Source organism: Cololabis saira, chromosome 6 (genome assembly GCF_033807715.1).
Source record: "Cololabis saira isolate AMF1-May2022 chromosome 6, fColSai1.1, whole genome shotgun sequence".
Lineage (NCBI taxonomy): Eukaryota > Metazoa > Chordata > Actinopteri > Beloniformes > Belonidae > Cololabis > Cololabis saira.
The window spans coordinates 24,161,357-24,182,963 of record NC_084592.1 but is presented as its reverse complement, the minus strand read 5'-3'; the positions used below and the strand labels follow the sequence as shown (position 1 = coordinate 24,182,963).

General features: G+C 39.7%; 1 protein-coding gene across 3 annotated transcripts in view; it reads left to right on the top strand.

Annotated features, from left to right (window-relative positions):
- Positions 1–299: 299 nt before the first annotated feature.
- Positions 300–21,607, top strand: part of slc12a8 (solute carrier family 12 member 8) — a 28,211-nt gene continuing 6,903 nt past the window's right edge. For 2 of the 3 annotated variants that reach the window (XM_061723761.1, XM_061723759.1), the window contains exons 1-9: positions 300–428; positions 3,893–4,065; positions 4,191–4,337; positions 6,893–7,084; positions 7,211–7,442; positions 18,826–18,939; positions 19,109–19,196; positions 19,522–19,609; positions 20,763–20,909. In XM_061723761.1, coding sequence (XP_061579745.1) covers positions 3,937–4,065; positions 4,191–4,337; positions 6,893–7,084; positions 7,211–7,442; positions 18,826–18,939; positions 19,109–19,196; positions 19,522–19,609; positions 20,763–20,909 — 1,137 coding nt within the window. In that variant the 5' untranslated portion in view covers positions 300–428; positions 3,893–3,936. Of the gene's footprint in view, positions 429–764; positions 811–3,892; positions 4,066–4,190; positions 4,338–6,892; positions 7,085–7,210; positions 7,443–18,825; positions 18,940–19,108; positions 19,197–19,521; positions 19,610–20,762; positions 20,910–21,607 lie in introns of those variants that run through there. The other variant, XM_061723760.1, reaches the window with a different exon arrangement.

Below are 21,607 nucleotides of genomic sequence, written 5' to 3'. Positions count from 1 at the left end.
TCAGGTCAGTTTACTTCCTTCAACGTTGAGATGTTTACAGTCTGATTTGTTGGGCAAAATCTGAAGGTCTGCTGCAAATTGGATTTTAAGATGCCTACTTTACATTTCTTGCAACGGTTTGCGAGGCTGCGTCAGACCCAGTGATTGAACCACGTTTTAGGAAATAATAGTCCAAATATAAAGTTTAGCCATTTCCACCTTTCAATGTTAATCAGCCTTACTTGGGCCCTGGCTGATTGCCAAGACTAACACAGCAACCTTGTGCAAATGCTGCTACACCCTGGAAAGGTAAGCAGCGGCACTGAAACACCAGTGGCTGGCTGACGCTTTCATTTAATAGGTCTCAACACGGCTGACTCGTAATTTAACTCCTCAATTCATCCTCTTTTCTTAAAAAAGAAGCCCGGAATGAGATGGGACTGTGATAGGTAAGGTTATACACGCTTGAGTCTTTCGGAATTGAAGGATCAATCAACTGATTCTCTTTGCTTTGAGTTAAACTTATAACTAATATTGAACCTACTTGCAAATAAACATTTTTTGGGAGCACATTTGCAGATATTTAAAGTGAGAACGGTCGGAAACCTTTTGGTAATTGTGGCCCTTGCAAAAACCTCTGGTTGCCACTAAAGCGTGAATTATGGTTCCGCGTTAAATCGCCGCGTACCCTACGCCGTAGGGTCTGCGTTGGTGTAACGGGGAACCATAAATCAGCCCTCATGAGCGGGCGTCGCGGTGTCGTCACTCCCGCAGGATCCGGGTCGTGCTGCACCTGTGGAGGATTTACCTGCATAAGCTGCACCTTCACTTGTAAGAAACTCTCTCTGCTTCTTCTAGCGGTCTCTACTTGGCGAGACTGGTGTAAAAGCACAATTCTACATTATGTTGATGTAAAAACAGCGTCTTATTTGTAGTTTGTTAGTGCGTTTTGTTTCCTAAATATCAACCGGTTCACATGAGAGACCTGTTGTGACCACATACTGCAGTAGTTTGGTTTGTGCTTTTTGTATGTTTTTTTTTTCTAGAATTATTAAAATGAGGACAATCCAAGGTTTGCTCAGGTTTTTTTAAAAAAACCTTTACACAAGTGTTACAGGTGTTTACTCCACTGTGTAGATATTACTAGACTGATGCTTGGTGACGTCACCCATAGGTTTGTTGTAGAGCAGTTTTGAAGCCTCTTTTTCTTTATACTGCTTGGTGCCATGTTTGAAATGGACAGAACAAACAGCCCCGGGAAGTCGACTGGAACACTCCTAACTTGTATATTATTGACTCAGACCTGAACTTCAACAGCCATCTAAAGTTGATCACTAAATCTGCCTATTACCACCTGAAAAACATTGCTAGAATTAAGGGGTTTCTGTCTAAACAAGACATGGAAAAACGTATTCATGCATTCATTTTCAGTAGGTTGGATTATTGCAATGGCATTTTTACAGGCCTTAAGAAATCAATCAGGCAGCTGCAGCTGATCCAGAACGCTGCCACCAGAGTCCGTACAACCACCAGGAAACTGGACCACATTACACCGGTCATGAAATCACTACACTGGCTTCCAGTGAGTCAAAGGATAGAGTTTAAAATCTTACTGCTGGTCTACAAAGACCTGAATGGTCTTGGACCAAAATACATGGTTGATCTGTTAGTTCCTATGAAGCTCCCAGACCCCTGAGGTTCATCTGGATCTGGTTTGTTGTGAACAAGAACCAGAACGAAGCAAGGTGAGGCAGCGTTCAGTTATTCTGCTCCTCACCGGTGGAACAAACTTCCTGTAGACCTGAGGTCTGCTCCAACTGTCAGCTCCTTTAAATCAGGCCTAAAAACATTACTGTTTACTGAAGCGTACTCTTAAATTAAATACTTACCTGCTGTACTCTACTGCCCTTACTTTTTAACAACTTGTGCTTTTTATTATTTTACCTATTTTCTTATTTAATTTAATTGTATTTGTTATTCACTGTTTAATTGTGTCTTGCTGCTTTTAATGTTGATGCAAAGCACTTTGAATTACCTTTGGTTGAATTGTGCTATATAAATAAACTTGCCTTGCTTTGTATCAATCAAAATACGACAATTCAGATGTTATGATTGGCGATATCAAAAATGACACCTTTGTTTAGGCAAGGCTGGGTTAGCCTAAGCTGCTGTTTGCTTTGCTTGTAGCATGATGACGACTTATGACGAAGTGATAATGGCTCGCAGGTTAGGCCAGCTGACAATCAAAATGAACATTTCTTAAAAAATGTTTTGCCTTATATTAATTCACCTGACATGGTAAAAAACGCTACCCCGGAGAGTTGTTATGGATCTGCAGTCTTGCTATGGAGACAAACACCTATATGAACCAGGCTGTAAACATGTTTCCCCTGTAATGGACATTGTAACATGGGAGTCCGTGGAGATGGACTTGCTCTTGGAGCCAGGACCCAGCGGCCAGTCCAGGAACTGCAGTTTATGTTATTTCCAGGTTGGCCTTAATACAATTTTTTTTTTAAACATTTTTAAAATCATTGTATTTATTACGCACTTAATGAGGGACTTATTTTTTATCTCTTTGTTCTCTCGTATTTTATCTATGCTATAGTTTACAGCATCTAAGTCCAGCAGTACTTGTGATTGCCCAATGGATGTTGCTTCATATTGATTGTTTGGTTTGTTTCTTATTGTCCTGTTGCATATGTCATCTGTACACGCACTGATGCTGATGCTTTTACACGAATGAAGTTCCTAACGGATAAATAAAGTTATTTATTATTATTATTTTATTATTAATACAGAAGTAATATTGATGGTGGTTGGTCAGTTCCTCATATGGCAGGTATGGTGGCAAAGAAATTGCATTTGGAATCGCAGTTCTGCTTTAAATAGCTGCCGTGTGAGACAAAGCTTCAGTGCATTTTGATCAGATGAAATGTTGCCCTTTAGGTTACCAAAGAAACTGCCAGTCTGAGCTCCTTAACTGAAATCAAGAACTCATCATGACTGAAAGCAGGGGCGTCAATTGGGTATGGCAAGGTATGGCAGTCGCCACACCTTTGCTTCAAGGGTTAAATGTAAATGTTTGTTTTTTTAAATACATTTATGGAATAACTACAAATGCAAATCAGAACAACACAATCGATTTCACTAGTTATTATACACTGCAAAAATTCAAAATCTTAACAAGAATATTTGTCTTATTTCTAGTTAAAATGTCTAATTTTTAGTCTCTTTTTTAAAAAAAATCTCATTACATTTAAGACAAGACTCAAAAACAACCATTTTCACCTGTTTCAAGTAGATTTTCACTTAAAATAAGTAGAAAAATCTGCCAATGGAACAAGATTGTTTTGCTTGTAATGAGAAGATAAATCTTGTCCCACTGGCAGATTTTTCTACTTATTTCAAGTGAAAATTTACTTGAAACAGGTGAAAATTGTCAAATAACAAGTTATTTTTCTGGTAATGACTCTTGTTTTAAGTGTAATGAGATTTTTTGACTAAAAATGAGACATTTTAACTAGAAATAAGACAAATATTCCTGGTAAGATTTTGAGTTTTTGCAGTGAGCGAGACTGCATTTGAAAAAGTTCAAATTTTCTTGACCACACAGATAAGCTCCATAGCAGACTTCTGTGATGAGTATTTGCTGGACGTGTTGATTGATACTCTAGTTAAGTTCTGTGACTCGTAACCTTGCCATACCTTTAGCTTCCACTGAATTGACGCCACTGACTGAAAGCTGAGCGTTCACAGCTGATTCATGCAGTTTTATAGTTTCTTCTCAAGGTCTCACTAAATTTTATAGAATTATATGAAATTAAAGCTCCAAAGCAGAGACCAGAGGACAGGCAGTAGCAGAAAGTCCACAGCAATGTCTCTAACACATGCTAAATCTGGTTTATAAAAGGGGCCATTTTACAGTCAGACTACAACGAGTAACATCTGCTGGCAATGGATACCCTGCCAGTTGGTTGGACTGTATTCACCAGCGACCAGGACGGAGATGGGACCAAGCTCCTGAAGGGAGGATCAGCCGACACCAACGCACACGTTCATGATCTGTTCCACGAGGATGCACAGGTGTGATGTTTGTTATCGCACTTTCAAAGTTTCTTCAGTGCAAAACTCAATTAGAGTCACAGATGACAACACTGATGTTTGGAAAGTGATGTTAAAAGAAAGTATTTTTTCATTTTTGTGTGTAGAGTTTCCACCAGCCCAGCCAGCCGTGGTGGAGGATCAAGCTGTTCGTGTGGGAGCCGGTGCTTTTCGGCACCTGGGACGGCGTTTTCACCACCTGCATGATCAACATCTTTGGTGTAGTTCTGTTCCTGCGGACCGGCTACCTGGTGGTCAGTATGCTCCATACTGTAGAATTACTCTGCTTTACTTTCACTCCTTTTCTCGCAACATAGTTTTGTACTGTAAATTTAGGTTGTTGTTTTATTTGCCTCGGATAATCAAGTATCTCAGCAGAAACTGCACGGTTGCTATGGCAACAGGAAAATTATCTATGGATTTGTAGGATAATAATAATACTAATAAGCTTTATTTGTATAGCACCTTTCCAAACACAGTTACAAGGTGCTTTTACAAAGCAGAATTAAAAGGCAGAATCCAATAAAATGACAAAAATATAAAAACATAAGAGCATAGAAATACAATAAAACATTAGAAAATAATAACATTGGATATTATAGAGTACATTATTAGATGTTAAGTAAAAGCACATTTAAAAAAGTGTTTTTTTAAAAGAGATTTAAAAATGGACAGAGATGTGGCTTGCCTGATCTCCTCCGGCAGGTCATTCCAGAGCGACGGGGCCCTGATAGCAAAGGCCCGGTCGCCCTTAGTTTTTAGTCGATCTTGGAATCTCTAATAGGGACCCGCCGGAGGATCTCAGGCTACACCTTGGCTCGTATGGGACTAAGCAGTCTTTGATGTACTCAGGGGCCAGTCCCATCCGGGCCTTAAAAGTGATCATTAAAATCTTAAAATCAATTCTAAAACGCACAGGTAGCCAGTGTAATGAAGCTAAAATCGGGGTTATGTGTACTCTTTTATTTGAATTTGTGAGGAGTCTGGCAGCAGAATTTTGGATAAGCTGAAGTCTGGAGAGATTATGTTTACTTAGGCAGGAGTAGAGTGAGTTACAGTAATCTAAACGGGATGTGATGAATGCATGAATGACAATTTCCAGGTTCTTGGGAGACAGAAAGGACCGGATTTTGGAGATTCTGCGTAGTTGAAGGATGGGACATTGTTTATAGCTGACAAATAGGTGAAACAGAGCTTTCAATGTGTTTTATATGTTTGTGCTTCATAGTATTTAGCCACATTTTTCCAGATTTCTGTTCAGCTCTATTGACACTTTTTATTTTACTCACAACTAGGGCTGGGGGTCGATTCTAATGTCAAGAATCGATTCGATTCTGATTCAGAATCGATTATCACGATTCGATTCAATCCGATCCTATATCGATTTGGGTTAGTGTTATAAAAAAGATGTTTTTGAGCTGTTACCTGAATTACGTGACAGTAATTATGCAACATATTAATACTATTATTAAAATTGACGCCATGTTCATTGTTTGATAGTTTCACACCATGTGCATGCAGGAATTAAATGACCCGACTACTGGGAGTTCACTGGGTGAAAATGTTATAATTAAAAAAAAAAAAAGATCTTTAGCCATACCAATCAATTTTTAGGAATTAAAATGAGAATCGATTTAGAATCAGAATCCATTTTTTTCAACACAGGCCTACTCACTATAACATATTTTCATCCCTTGTACTGAATATGAAAAATATTTTTTAAGAAATAACTTTTTCTGTGTTTGAGACCATTTGTTTGGTTATTTTTAAGTTACTGTCAACTCAAAATCTCAACTATACCCTTTTCACCTTGCTTGGGATGGCCTGAGGCAGAAAATGTCATGAAATGTTTCATGAAGTAATTCAGATTATCGCGGTACTGTGACATCACAGAATAGGGTTAAGAGGCCAACTCCAACCCCTAAAACCAAGTACTTTTTTTGACAAAAGGATGTTACATACATTTCATTAAGACTTCAGGAAACTGTGCCAACTTGGTTTAAAAAAAAAAGTCATAATAAATCTGCATTTTAATGCTAAACTGACCATGTGCCGTTATAGTTGTGAAGATTCTAGGATTGTAATTGTGACAAGCGTTTTGCTTTAGCATTAGATCTGAAATAGTTTCCCATATACAAGACTATTTCTGTTTCTTATCCAGAGTTAGATGGATACTTTCAGAATTTACTCACCTGTTTTTGTGTGGAGGGAAACAGTGCAGCTAAGCACGGTTCACCGCCTTAGTTTCAGCACCTGCCCACCAGGCCCTGTCTGTAGTTTTCTATTAGAGCTGAAGAGACATACCAGGAAATGAGGAGCTGGAGAAAAGGGGAAGGAAGGACACGCATCAAAAGGTCCTTTGCCAGACACATACTGTGGACATTATGTTTCATGGTTGGATTAACACCCTGAGCCAATGGAATGGCATTCCATGACATTAATGTCACTTCACACCAAGGCCGAAATCAAACTACAAATCTGTGGAAGTTAAATTTTGTACAAATAGATTAAGAATCTAAGCAAAGATTTCGATGAACAATAAAAATGTTCTAACATATAAAGTTTTGAGTGTGCAGACTGACAGCAGTTTTATACTTGAAGGCGAAATAAATCAGGAAGACGGTGAAGCTGTATGGATTGGGGGATTCTGTACAGGGCATTAACCGGGTTCTGTAAAGGGATTAAAGGAGTACAGATCTGTATAGTGGAGGCTTAGGACTCAGCAAAAATACTCAGACTGCAGTTACAGATGTCCATGCAGGTGTTTGCTAATATAGCTCAATGTTCTGTCTTTTTGTCTTTGTTTTAGGGGAACACCGGTGTGCTGTTGGGGATGTTCCTCGTCTCTATGGTTGTGATTGTTGCACTAGTCACAGTGATGTCAGGGATCGGAGTGTCGGAGCACTGTGGCGTGGGCAGCGGAGGAATCTACTCGATGATCTCAAACGTCCTTGGAGGAAGGGTGGGGGGCACTGTGGGCCTCCTCTACGTGTTTGGACAGGTGAGCAACCGATGACTTCATTCAGCACCGCCGTTCGCTTCCATTTTGGTTTTGCTTGTCATGCAACTAAAGGATTTGATGTTTAAATGTTTTATCTTCCCACCTGCCTCCTCTGTGTGCCTGCAGTGTGTGGCTGGAGCCATGTACATCACGGGCTTCTCTGAGTCGGTGGCTGAGCTGCTGGGGCTGCAGAGCCAGTGGGCGGTCCGCTGCATGTCAGCAGCAGTGCTGCTGGCTTTGCTGGGAATCAACCTGGCAGGTGTGAAGTGGATTGTCAGACTCCAGCTGCTGCTCTTGGCTGTGCTGGCCGTCTCCACTCTGGACTTTGTCATCGGCACCTTCACGCACCTTGATCGTGGTAAGGCCTCCTCCTGTCATATTCCTTTAAATATGCTGTCTGAGGGTTATGGAATTTAAAATAATCCTGAAATTATCCAATGCTTGGCCCAGAATTAAATGAATGTCAGATTATGAAGCAGCATTTCAATGAATTACCTATATTGTGGCTTCTACAGTATCTCATAATTTCCTCGAAACTTCAGCAGACCAACTGAGCATGCTTGACATGTCAACGAAAGTGTAGTCGAATCACTGGGAAACCATGAAAATGAAAAAGAAACCCCCAAACCAATGTTCCTGTATGAGAAAAAGGCAAAAGCAGCCTTAGTGAAATCAGATAGCAAGTATAATCCTGTTTGAACGCATTAATGCCCGCAGCTAATTCTGTTTACGCTTTCTGCTTTTGTGGCTGTTGGTTGGACAGCTGCAGGCCAGAGGACGTCTTAATCTTTATTTATTCTCTGAAACAACAAGAATATTGAAAATCATGAGGACAAATCAAGTAAACAGTGCAATATTAAAACAGTTTAGGATTTGAATTAAAAAAAAAAACGCAATGACTGTTCTTACCTAATTTAAAACCAAATAAAAAAATGTTACTTTTAATATTGTTTCAGGACACCAGTCAGAGTATAGTGTTTTGTTTTTAATCTGACAAAAAAGAAATGAACTAAGCAAATGGGTAAGAGTCTCTCATTGTAAAAAAATCCTAGCAATTAATATTTTTCACTGGCAACAAGTTATTTAACCTTAAATTGTGCTTTGAGAAGCAGCATTCCTTAATCAAGTGTGTTGAAAGATGCATCCTGTGGTCACGGAAAAGATGTGACTCTGTTTCAGAAGGGTCAAACTATTGGCATGCATCAAGGAAAAAAAACAACAAAGGGGATTGCTGAAACTACTAAACCTGGGCTATGACCTTGCCAAGACCTTATTACAACTTTGAATAATAGTGATAAACTATCACGTTCAAGAAAAATAAATGTGGTTGCAGTAAAACAATCCTGAATATTCAGGGATCACTTAAAATGTGAAGAATCATTTAAAAAAATCAACAGTAGGGGTTATAGAAATATTAGATAGTGAATTTAATAGAATTTCCACACAAACAATGAGAATTGAGCTCAGGTTTTTAGGATTAAACAGCTGTGTAGCCCCAAGAAAATCACCTATCACTGAAGAAAATACATTTAAAAAAAGCTTCCGTTTGTCAGGGAGCATAAAGGTTAGAGTCTGAAGCAATGAAAAGGTCAAGTGATCTGGTGAGTTTAGAGTAGGAAGAGCCGTGCATGAAGTGATGCAGCCTTCAAAGCTTGTGTCCCTGCAAGTGTCTGGAGGAACCGTAACAATCTGGGGCTCCTTCAGTTCATCAGGGTGGACTGCAGAGACGTTATGTTGCTAAGATTTCTCCCAAAATTATATTTCTTTGTTTATGTAATCGTAGAAACAAAGAGCTGTAGACTATACATTGTGTTTGTGTAAGATGGGAAGCATTGCATGAGAAGATGTTATGTAAATGTGGGCCATTTTATTTATTTTTTTTACATTTTTTTCATATATGTTGTTTTTGTGATGTGATAAAGTTTTTGGGAAACTTTAAATCTGTTTTACTTCTGTATATAATCCAAGAAATGAAAATGAACAAGCAGTTTTTATTCTAAATGACAGTTTTGAGCTGATTTCAGCTTGGCCGCTGTTGATAAAATGTTAGAAAAACATCCAAAAAATGTGCTGCGCTCAAAGGTCAGTTTGAGGGAAGTTTGGAAACGTCATTATCGTTCAGCTGAGTTTAAAAGTTAGAATCTGTGACCTGTTTAGGCCAGTAGGTGTAGCTCTAGCATCACATTTACTCAGCTTCATTTTTATTTTTAAACAATGAGGACTTTCCTTATCCTGTAAATGGTGTTTTTGTATTAGAAACCTTTTTCTTTTTTATATAATACCAGTTTTTGTTGTCTTTCTGCTGTTGTCTTTGAAGCAGAGTTCGAGAGTTTGATGTTTTTATTGAGGTTTCTTTTCTTTTAGGAGATGATATTCTTTTGTTGACCTGCAGGAAGTTCTTCCTCACATTTCCTGCTCTCAGTGATTATCAACTTCCTGTTGAGTGGGAAGAGAGAATTTTTCCAAAGTCAAGCCAGTCTGGAATGAACAGATGTCACACACAAGACAGCGCGTTGTTTTTCAATCTAAAAACCATGCACACACTACCAAACGTGCACGTCGAGCTGCTTTTTACCTAAAACTTGTTAGTTTGTGCAAAATTTATTTTCGTCACCCAAGATAACATAAAATCCAGACTCTTGTTGTGACAACACATCCGGTCAGCTTCAAACCACAGTTACTAAAGGCTAATATCTGAGGAACTGTGAACCAGTCAAAACTGCCTGTCCACATTCTTCCATTGGAGCTGCTGTGCTGCGGTGACCTCATGTTTGTCAGAGGACCAGCAGGTTCCCCAACAAACTGAAACCCAGATTAGCATGAACTCACTGAACACCGAGGCACATCCTGAAGGAAACGGAGCCACCGCCAAAGTGATGTGGTCATGGTTTGATAGCACGTCCGCTGCGTGCACTGAGCTGTTGTGTTAACTCTCACACACACCCACATCACAACTGAGGCCTGTCTTGTCAGTCTAATAATATTTCCTCTGAAAAGTGTGAATGTGTGTGGTCACGGCAAAAACTTGGCATGGACTTGTCGATACTTCCCATCTCTCTCATAACAAAGGTTAGTCAATACACTGAAAGTGATCACCCTCAGCTTTTACCTTCAGCAGAATTTGAATACAGTGACTGAGTAAGTGACTTATTCTCCACGACGGATGGATTTAAAACTGAGCAACTGGGCAGCTTTAAGAACTCATAAGGGTTCACTATTGTCTCAGATGGAAGATAAACTTCCTGCCTTAAGTTTTATACATTTTTAAGTTTGGTCTGGAGCGCCGCCAGTGTATTGTCCCTGTTACTAAACATTTTAACCACAAACCCTTCAGATTGTGGTGCAGAAATGAATTCCAACCCAGCGTGCCTCACCCTGTCCCTGCCGTTGAGGATTGTTCCCTCGACGTAGCTGGAAGCTGCGAATGGGCTCCCCGAGTCTGGGGTTTAGGGCGTAAACAAGACTCACCCACATTTTTTGGGAGATGACAAAGAGCCGGAACTGAGATCTGACGCCTTTTATTCACTCCAGAGACGACCACATCATCTCCCTCTGTGATCCTAACTGTAATGTGTAGTTTTCAGTAATCCCAACGGGATCTGCCCCACCTCTGTAAGATCACAGCCCGCCTCGTCGTTGGTGCACAGCAGTTTATACTGGTTAGTGTGTGAGGGTAAGAGGTCAGCAAGACAGAGGGCGAGGCCTCAAAATGCTCATGTAATCCGACTACACATTCCAGCCTGCATCAGAGGAATGCTGCCCTTGGAGAGGAGCCCCACTCTTTTTGCACACTTGCTCTTCAAAGACTAAGAAAACTGAAGTGAGGGCACTGTCACCACAGCTTTGTCTCAACTCCCAGTTGGCCATCAAGCTTTAATAAGTAAAGCTTTGCATTGATGTCTGTACATTCAACAGCACAGCAGAGTTATGAAGACGTCCCACTGAGACCCTGTTTCTAATCCGTTTCAGCATGTTGTCATTGAACTGATCACAGGTTGACCAGTTCAGATTTCAACCTGCAATGAGTCAGAGTGAAGTTTTGAGATGATCCACTGGAATAAAAATATACGGTACTATCCGATGCAGTGATATACATGTATACGTCCTACATACGGCTAATATACGTAAAAATCTGCACTGCATACCTCACGGATTGTGTTTTTCCGATATCCCCGTTAACGGACAGTAATGGATCCTGAAACATCCCAAACCCGGATACCCATCCGCCAAGTATCCAGAAAATATACGTTTATTTGATCCCCCCCAGATCCTATGTTATATCTTTGTGCATACTGGCCGCATCTTTGGCGTATCACGTTCACAGATGACAAGGGGGAAAAAATGGATCATATCTGATGGATGTCCGTGTCGAATACTTGAGGATTTTTCATTTCTGCAGAAAATGTGGAAACCCGATGGCTGATGTACTAGTTCTCTGCATGAATTGTTTAATTTTGCATGTAGACCCTTCATATAAAAATACTGACCCACTTCAATATTATCTCCTAAGATCTAACCTCCATTAAACATTTTAAATCCAACCAACCAATCTTTAGTTTTCCACATCTTAATCATAATTACATTGCGTCCGTCTTTAATTTCGGCGTCTATGCCATCATCATGTTATACAAATCCCTCGTTGGACCAAATTACACATCACCATGATCAAAAATAGCATTTTGACCATCTGAAAATAAGTATAGAGTACAAAAGGCTATTTCCAAGCATTTAGGAAATGAAATGGTCAGAATAAACTAACAGTGCCTAAAATATCAGTATTTATAAATGATTAATTCATAAAGTAGTCTAATAAATCAGGTATGTTAATATAACTGCACAGAAGAATGAAAACATATCAGACATTAAAACCCATTAGACTGATAATTGTTTAATGAAACACAATAAATCAACATTCATTTTCACACACACACTTTCACACCGCCGGCCACTCTGCAGCCCCCGACAGGACTATCCAGCTCTGTGACTTTCAGCTGCTATTTACCCAAAATGTCTGTCTGCCTTCTGGCCCTCCATTCAGGTGGACTCACTTTCCATACTTGTTGATCTTCAATATCGTCTTCGCTCATTAGGCGTGCGTGCACCCCTTCCAGATATCGCCATTCCTCTTCAGTCAAAATGCAGCGCGCAGCAGCCTCGCATGAATTTAAATGGTTAAACAGAAAACAACAGTTTATTATATATTGCACTTGATAGTAACTGACAGCTATAGGTTGGTGAGGGAAACTATTTTTAAATGCGGTAACACTTAACTTAAATTAAACCTTCTGTATGGGTTTGTTTGGTTTTGTTTTACGTCTTTGCATTGCCAGAGGCTACATCTTTATGCTCAGCTATTACCACACATTTTCGGTTACCGAGTCCAGAGACAGCACTCACCATCCACAGCAATGTGTGACATCTTGAAAACCATGTGAATCCAGAAGTGACCCAATTCACCCTATGCTTCTGTTGCTAAGGGCTTTGGGCCTCCGATCCTCTTCCATTTGGTTCTCCTCTGACAACTTCAATTCCCTCTTGTTTGCGAAGTACCCGTTGCAGGCTCCTATCAACATAAAAAGGAATGCACTTCAATACACATGAAAGACCTTTTCAGCCAATTGTCATACCTTCTTTGGGGAAACAAATATTCATATTTTCAAGAGTTACTTTAAATCAATTTTACAAAAAGGTACTTACTTCTTATTAAAGAGGATCATATTCCTCTTCATCCATAATTGTCCGCCAGACTGATTTTGTGACAGTACAGCTGTGCTCAGAGGCAAACCTGCAGATTACATTTCAGAAATTACAATAACCAAGCAACATAAAACATGACTTGAATCATAAGCTGCTCTGAAAAATGGCTGGCAAGTTGTGACTGTAAAGTAAGGAACAAAAAGTGCCATTATTTTTGGGTTCGGAGTTTTTAGGTGGACCAAAGCATCATAAAAAAAAATGTCCTGTGATCTTACGAATAAAAAACACTGAAAGCCCTGCTGCTGCTCCCCCTGGGCAGGAAATATATATGATTGACCTTGCTGTGTTACCTCTCATTCCTCCTGTACTTCTGTCCATCCACCAGACCCTTGTGGATCCTTTTTACCTCTCGCTAAAAAAGCCTAAAAAAGCCGATACCACAGACAGAGAAAAGTTAATTCTTGAAACTTTGTGTGAACCAGAACCACCTTTGTGTATCCAGAAGGTGGATAAAAAAGTCTACACTTCATTGCAGTGGTTAATCATTTCTGTGTTAGATAAGTTGTTGATTTTGTTTGCGACTGTGTGGTTGTGGACACATACTCAGTCTAAGGAAACTTCTGACTGATGAAGAACTGAATGTAGCAGGAAGTCAAATTTAAAAATAAGTTATCTCAAACTGCAAAATTCCGTTGTTCAAACATGCAATATTTTACAATGCAATACTGTATTATGTATGGCTCTTTATTTCTTTTATTTATACGTGCCTGTTGGTGTGATGCTACTGTAACAAAGCAATTGTCCTGTCAAGGAGAAATATTCTATTTTCTAGTCTATTTCTCTGCATGTTTTAAAACCTTACATACCTTTTTAACACTCAAGTATCAATGGATTACGATATACTAAACAGATATACATGTACAATAAAAACAAAAAGCTTTGTTAATAACTTACAGATAGGGCCTTAGGAATCTGCTCTGGACTGCTTAGTCCTACAGTTGCTGCTGCCGCCACCACTTGGCCTTCTCTGGTGTTTTCCACCGCGTTAGTCGGTGCCTCCAGTTTGTCCATCAGCTTCTTCACTTCTGGTGAATCCTGGACAGTGTCCTGAAACCGTTTAAATTGCATTTTGCAACATTTCAGTTAACGATAGTGAAAACTGGAAACAAACATTACAGAAACCAAAGCAAGTGAATCCTAGTTTTTCATTGACCTGCAGTAGTACCATCAGGATCGGGGACAACGCTTGTTTTGTATCGTAGCATGACAAAAATGAATTGTCCAATCAGTGTTAAAGGGTGATTCTGAGTTTCCTGGGTGGGTCTAATGCAGTGTTTCCCAGTCCACACATTTTAGAGGTTTCCCTGTTCTAACACATTATCATACTTCTGCAGAGTTTGATGAAGAGTTGGTGGACTGGCTAGCTGAATGAGATGTGTTTGAGCAGGGAAGCATGTAAAACATGAAGGGTGAGGACCATGACTGGAAACGCACTGGTCTCAGATAACAGTTCAGCCAGGACAGTATTTTAGATCACGAAAATGGCACCGTCAATCTTTTTTGTATTTCTCAGTATGCAGGTAAGATGAGAGAGTGATATATATTGCGCAATCCTGTATGTAGTATCATTCTTTATGCAATAAATTCTAGTGTGCGGGGAGATATACTTTTCCGCTTTGCTATTTGAAGGAAAATTGAGCTTACAGGTCTGTAAAATCAAATAGGGACGTATACAGATAAATCAAATAACTTTAGCATCTCTGACAAATAGGCAATTATCCATAAATCTATCAAACCCAGATCTGTGTCTGCATTCTTTAAATGGAGCCTGCAGTGAATTAAGTAAAATTATTAAGTCAAACCGTCTTTTTTTCTGTCTCTTACTTTATACTTTTCCAAAAATCTAATTTTAGGATATTGTTAGATAGATGTTTCCTCTTTGTGATATATGACTTGGGTATATTATAGGATCTGTTACAGATGTGTGTACATAGAATATCCTATACCAGTATCTGTTACAGATGTGTATACGGAGAATATCTTATACCAGGATCTGTCACAGATGTGTGTACATAGAATATCCTATACCAGGATCTGTCACAGATGTGTACATGGAGAATATCCTATTGCAGGATCTGTTACAGGTCGGCTCTTCCTGTAAGACTACGTTCACACTGCAGTTCTCAAGTGACCCAAATCCGATTTTTTGCTCATATGTGACTCAGATCTGATTTGTTTATGACAGTGTGAACAGCACAAGTCACATGGAATCTGATCTTTTCAAATCAGATTCAGGTCGCTTCCATATGTGGTTCTAAATCGGATACAGGTCTGATGTTTTGCAATGCGACCTCAGTGTGAACAGCCAGGAATTAATGCGACTTTGACGTCACTTGAGAGCGACCGTTGTCATAATACTGCGCTGGCGGGGGCGGGAGTCACTCGGAAGCGATCGGGAAAAAAAAGCCATTATTAAAAATGCAGCTTTCTTTCTCCTCCTTCTCCTCTTCATTAACACTTGCTCACAGTTTCGTCGGCTTCCACCACACAACAACTTCAAAATATACCCATGTACGCTCACTTCTGTTGCCTCCATGTTTACCGCCGTATGACGGCGTGCTGCGTGTGACGTCTTTGTTATTGTTCCTCTGCGCATGCGGGTCAGTTCAGGGCCGCGATGTGTTCACACTCGAGTCTGATATAAGACACATTTTAAAAGATAATGTGAACAGCCACACAAAAAAATCGGATATGGGAAAAAATGTGAATTGAGCATTAAGGCCTGCAGTGTGAACGTAGTCAAAGTCCCTGGAAACATTGTGGATTTGTGGCAGATACATGAACTTGTGCACTGTTGGACCTCTCCGGACATTATGCCTTTTGCCCAGTGACCAGAGTCAAGTCTAAGTCGAGTCCAAATCAAAATGACTAAGCTGTCAGCTCTTTAAACACATGCACAGTCTTCAAAACCCATTTTAAGTACATGTATTCTTTTAGCACTGACAAGCAGATTACTGCCCAAAGGGATTTAGAGTAAAATAAAGAAAATGTGTATCAACTTACAAATAACCAGTTTCACCCAAAGGACAACTGCACCACTTGAGCCATTTTAACGTTGGTAGGTTGCAGCTCTCCGGGTTAGCAGACGTAGATTATATCTTATCCAAAATGATTATGACGCAGAAAATGTAATTATATGTGATGACTCAACTCTGATTTATGAGTTCAAGTCACCAGTGCCCAAGTCCAAGTCAAGTCACAAGTCCTTAAAGTTATGGCTTGAATCTTACTCAAATACTGGACTTGAGCGCTGCAAATTTGGTCTTTAGCAGAGGCATGCTCACACAGAGCTCAACTATAACAAAAATCAATAAACTAATATATAATGTTTTGCCTTCTAAGTTCTTTGTGTGATATCTGTCCAACAATCTGCAACCCAGATCTCAAATGTGTTGACTTTCTAGATATACCAATCAATTCTCCGAGTGTAATCATGCAGAGGATAATGATAAAACATAAAAGTATCCTGTTGGCTGTATGTAATGTTTTTATTTGCATGTAACGCATCAAAAAGAAATCCAGTCTGGTACGGATCCCGACACGCGTGGAAATGCATTTTAACAGACTCATCTTTGGAAAAGTTAAGGATGTTGGTTCCTAGATGTGGCGCAAAGCACCGTGAAGCTGTCATCTATATACCATGACAAGTGCACAATGGTGGCCTATGTTTTATCTTCCCCAACCCATTTAAACTGGTCATTTTCTGTAGATTGAGACACACAAGCGTATGCTCTTCCCACAGAAATGTGGGAACTCATTATTATGAAACAGAAAATCGAAGCATGTTATGAGGTTATTGAGTTTGAATACGTGAACGCCCTCTGAGAGAGAGCTCAGTGGCTGAGGCTGGCAGGGTCAGGCTCGCTTGGATGCTGGAGAATGATGTTGTAATAAGGGTGGGGAGATAATGGTGCAGTCATGGACACTGACTGCCCTGGATTAGTTGATTCCTGATTGTTTGGACAGAGGGCGATCTCACTAGGTCAATAAGTGGACGAGAGTCTGAGCCGGATTCATTTGATGTCGGTGTGTACACCTCCTCATACACGCACCCTTTGAACAAAGACCACATCCAGTGCTCTTAGCCTTTGTTTTTGTTGTTGTTGGGAGGGTGGGGGGTCAATGAGCATGTTCACTTTCTCCCTCTCTTTTCCCACTCTGTCACCCTCTCTGACTTGCTGTGATTCTTTCTCTAAAAACTTGGAAGCTGCTGAGCTTCTGAAAAGGGTGGTGACTTCCTGTCGGATAAACATGTCATTAATCTGAGAGAACACATTCTTTCCCATCGCAAGATAACCAAGGGGGAAATGTCCGGTGTTGTAACATAGGCGGGCCCTCCAGGCTGTGTGGTTTAAATGGCTCCCACCGATGCAGAGCAGCCCTCACTCACGTTCAGCAGCATCACCTCTGGCTTTAGACTGCGTACCTTCAAAGAGTAGGAACTGATAACCGTACTTGACATTTATTTTCACCAAAATTCCTTTGCAGTCTCAGAATTAATTGATTTTCTATTGTTATACTCCTGACAAGATGTGATATACAATTTTATGAACATAAGTTATTGATACATGCAGGCAAAGGTGCACTCCTGTGAAAGCATGTGTTCTTACGATTTTAAGGTTTGTTAGATAAATACTACTACTAATAATAATAATACATTTTATTTGTATAGTGCTTTTCTAGGTACTCAAAGATGCTTTACATTAGAAAAAATCACAAAAGCAGTACACTCAAAGACACTAAAGACACTTTACAATAGTATAAAAATCATAAAAGCGGTACAGATAGGACAATTACATGACACAGGACAGTACATGAGGACACTACATGACACGGCACATTAATCACATATTAAAAGCAGTTCTGTAAAGGTGAGTTTTGAGATGGTATTTGAATATTGGGAGGTCTGTACAGTCACGGATGTGTTTGGGGAGGGACTACTATTGCTACTACTATTACTATTTGCTATATTGAACGCTTAAAAAGCCAACAACACATTTAATGCTTTAAAAAGGTTAGAATCCACCAAGTACTGCTAATCATATGAACTTCATTAAATATTTATCAGCAAATCTTAGGATATAAAAGCAGAAATGTCTGGAGCAATCAGATGTGAAAAACGTGAGATATGTTATTTAATAGCAGCTATGTTCAGTGATTGTCTGAAAGAATGACTGGAGTTGTTGGAGAGGAGATATTTCTAATATACAGTATATTTGTTTGACACCCCCGTCCTCCACCACACCAGATTATCTTGTTCCCCATATTGATGTGGGATAGGTTTTACTTCAGACGCCCTTCCTGACAGAACCCTCCCATTTGTCCAGGCTTGAGCCCGGCCCTAAGAAAACACAAAATTGTGATTCTTTAGTGACTTGGTCTGGAATAATTTGTTTATTAAAATAAAAAAGGATTACTACCATTTAAAACATTGCATTTGTTACTAAGCCTGGCCTTAAGAATTTGATGATGTGTCACATGCTTATTCATGAATTAATAAAGACCAGATCGAGATTGGATGTGAATGAAGGTATGGATGATCAGTTGTGAGATGGAGAAAGATCAATATCCCTTGATAGAAGCCATAATCTCTTCAACTTTGTCTGTTTTTTTTTGTTTTTTTTTGCTGGTATCCAATCCCCTTTTCCTCAGCAAAATATTTCACATCACTGACAGAAACAAAAAGCCAGAGGAGAACCCATCCACCTCTCTGCAGAAAGATTTGTTGCTGTTGTTTTTTGTTTCACTTTGTGAAATATGTAGATTTTGTTGTTGTTTTATTGTTGGTTTTTTCACATTTTACAATATCAGCAGTTGTGTCACTACTTGTAGCCGTCAGTCAGGTTTTTCAGCATCACATATTGTAGAAAGAGCCTGAAAATGGCCACTGAGTTATAGATAAGTGCTGTACGAGTGGATAAACCGGTAGGATATATGAGGAGATGCTGGAAATCCATGTCTGTGTGCGTTGTCTCTTCTTTTAGAGCATGGTTTCATTGGTTATTCACCCGGGCTTCTCAGCTCCAACACAGGACCAGATTATACCCCAGGAGAAAACTTTTTCACTGTATTCGGAGTTTTCTTCCCTGCGGCTACAGGTGAGTACACCCCCTTCCTTCCTTGTTTCTGTACAGTGTGAAGTATCTCTACATCAGAGACCTGCATCATACTCTTCCAGCTGCATAATGCATATAAAAATATACATTTTACATGCCGTACAATAGTGATGTACATTATTGTGGTTTCTGTGTTTGTGTGCACGTGTAGGGGTAATGGCAGGCTTCAACATGAGTTCAGACCTGCAGCGGCCCGAGCACAACATCCCCGTGGGAACACTGGCAGCTGTCTTCACCTCGTACTGCACCCCCGATCCATCCGCTGCACACACGATGATAGAAATACACACACAAATGCTAAACAATGAAATTATGTCACATTATAATTGCATTTACACACAATGGTTGTATGGTTGTATGTTTCATGCTTTCATAACACAGAGGTATCCTTTCAAAAGGGCAGTTGTTTCCAGTTTCAGTGAACAGAACAAACAAACCCTCATTCTCAGCACAGCCGTATCAGACCTTTGCTTGTGAAGCTGTCGCTGCTGATTTTCTATTGTTTATAGTGAGAAGGGAGCTGTTTGTAATAATTCTGTGTGGTGTGCTGTCGGTGGTTCACAGGTGGTTCCTGTATCTGGTCTTTGTCTTCCTCCTGGGGGCCATCTGCACCAGAGAAGCTCTGCGCTATGACTTCTTGATAGCAGAAAAGGTAAACTCGTCTCTTTTTCCATCATTTCTTCTAAGAATGGTCTTCCAGCAGAGCGGGAGTGGGGGGAGAGGGGGGGTCTCTCCACCATGGCTGGACTTGGATGGATGGGAGATAAAGGAAATCCAGTTTACAGAAGCTGAATTTGAGGATTGTGTTTGCAAACAGTAATAAGTATTCTTCTGGTACAAAAAGTAAAAGAAAAAAACTATTCTGTCCTCTATTGCGAATATTAATTGGGATATGATTGAAACAGAACGGTTTGGTGCTGCAAACCAACCCTTCAAGCTTCCAGATAATCTCCCTGCCCCAATTTATTTAGGGGTTCCCCCCACCAATAGAAATATAATAATAATGTGCTTTTCTCAGGTTGAAGTAGCCATCTTTACTCGTTTTTGTCCTGGTTTTACCCTATTTGGCTTTGCTCCTTTTTGGTACTGTGGTGCACTTATTATGTAGTTAGTTATTATGTTTAATAGGAATTTACAAGAGGGAAAAAAAGGCGAAAAACTGAGTCCCAGTTCCACAAAACTGTATCATATAACTGATTGGAAAGTAGTACTGAAGTATATTTTAAAACAATTACAATTTCACACACACAGTTTTTAATTTATTTGATCTTTTATTCCAAATCATGAGACAGACTTGGTAATAACACATATTGTACTGCTTACATCAATTTTGTCCATGATGGATTGGAAATGACCTGTACAATGACTCTTTGAAGAGATTTAAATGAAATGACTACTGCAACAATCCCCTTTCAGGATAAACAAAATATTATATAGTATATAAAATTATAAAGTATATAAATTTGACTTGTAAACATAAACTAACTTTACTCCCAACCTCATTACTGTAAGTGATGTTTGTGGAGATGGTGTCAAGTTTTGGGGAAAATGTCAACAGATGCTGTGATATTAATGTTAGGCTGCATGAAATTTTACTCAAATTATTTATTGAGGTTTATTAAGTTTTGAAATGTAGATGTAGCTTGAACCAACAGCAGAAGTGCTTTCCTTCTCCATTGGTGGTTAGTCCTCGTTGTTTTTGTAAGGGGCTGGCTGCAGCGGAACTAACTTGGGTGTAACTGTTGTGCACTCGCAACTCCACCTCATCCTTTTTCACCCTCTATTTGTTTTCTGTCTTCCTCCAGGTCTCCTTGGTGGGTTTCCTCTTTCTCCTGGGCCTATACATCTCCTCCCTGGCTTCCTGCATGGGCGGCCTGTATGGAGCACCCAGGATCCTGCAGTGCATCGCCCAGGAGAGGGTCATCCCCTCGCTGGCCTTCCTGGGAAGAGGGGTAGGCGGAACTGCTGTGATGTCAGATGAGATGTGTGTTTCGCTGGTGCAAACATCTTTTTCCTCTAATCAGAATGAACAATACTGCAAACATTGCAATGAATAGTTTGACTTGTGTCTTTGTCTTTTAATGTTCAGTGTGCAGTTATCTGTGCCATTCTTGGACTAATATAAAACTAGCCCAAGATTACTTTAGTTTTGTTTATCTTCTGAAAAAATAGCTTTTTATAGAAAATAAACCCAATCAAAAGTACACTTATAATCTTTTCAGGTTCTCATCAGAGTGCTTCAAACTGCTACCAAGCACCGGAAGAGCTCTGTTGCCATAGAAACCGAGCAAACTATTCACATTTTAAAATTATGGAAGGCTGATTACCTGAGTCATGTGCTGTATTTTGACCCGATACTGTTGGCAACAAGCTTCTAGCAAGTTTCTGGGCGGGTATTTGACCACTCTCCTTGAGAGAATTCGTAAACTTCAATGGAATTAGATGGTGAGCTGGAACTGTTCTGACTTTTAAATTCAGTCCACCTATTTTTTGCATGTTTGAAAACTATATCCTGTTTGTAAAACCAACACCTGCTTAGGTAGTTAGTTATTATGGTGAAAGATTCTAAGATAGTCTTTACTCTTTTGGTCTTTACAGTATTTTTTCAGCTTTGGTCAATCTACCAGTCCAACTCTTGACTCTTAAAGTC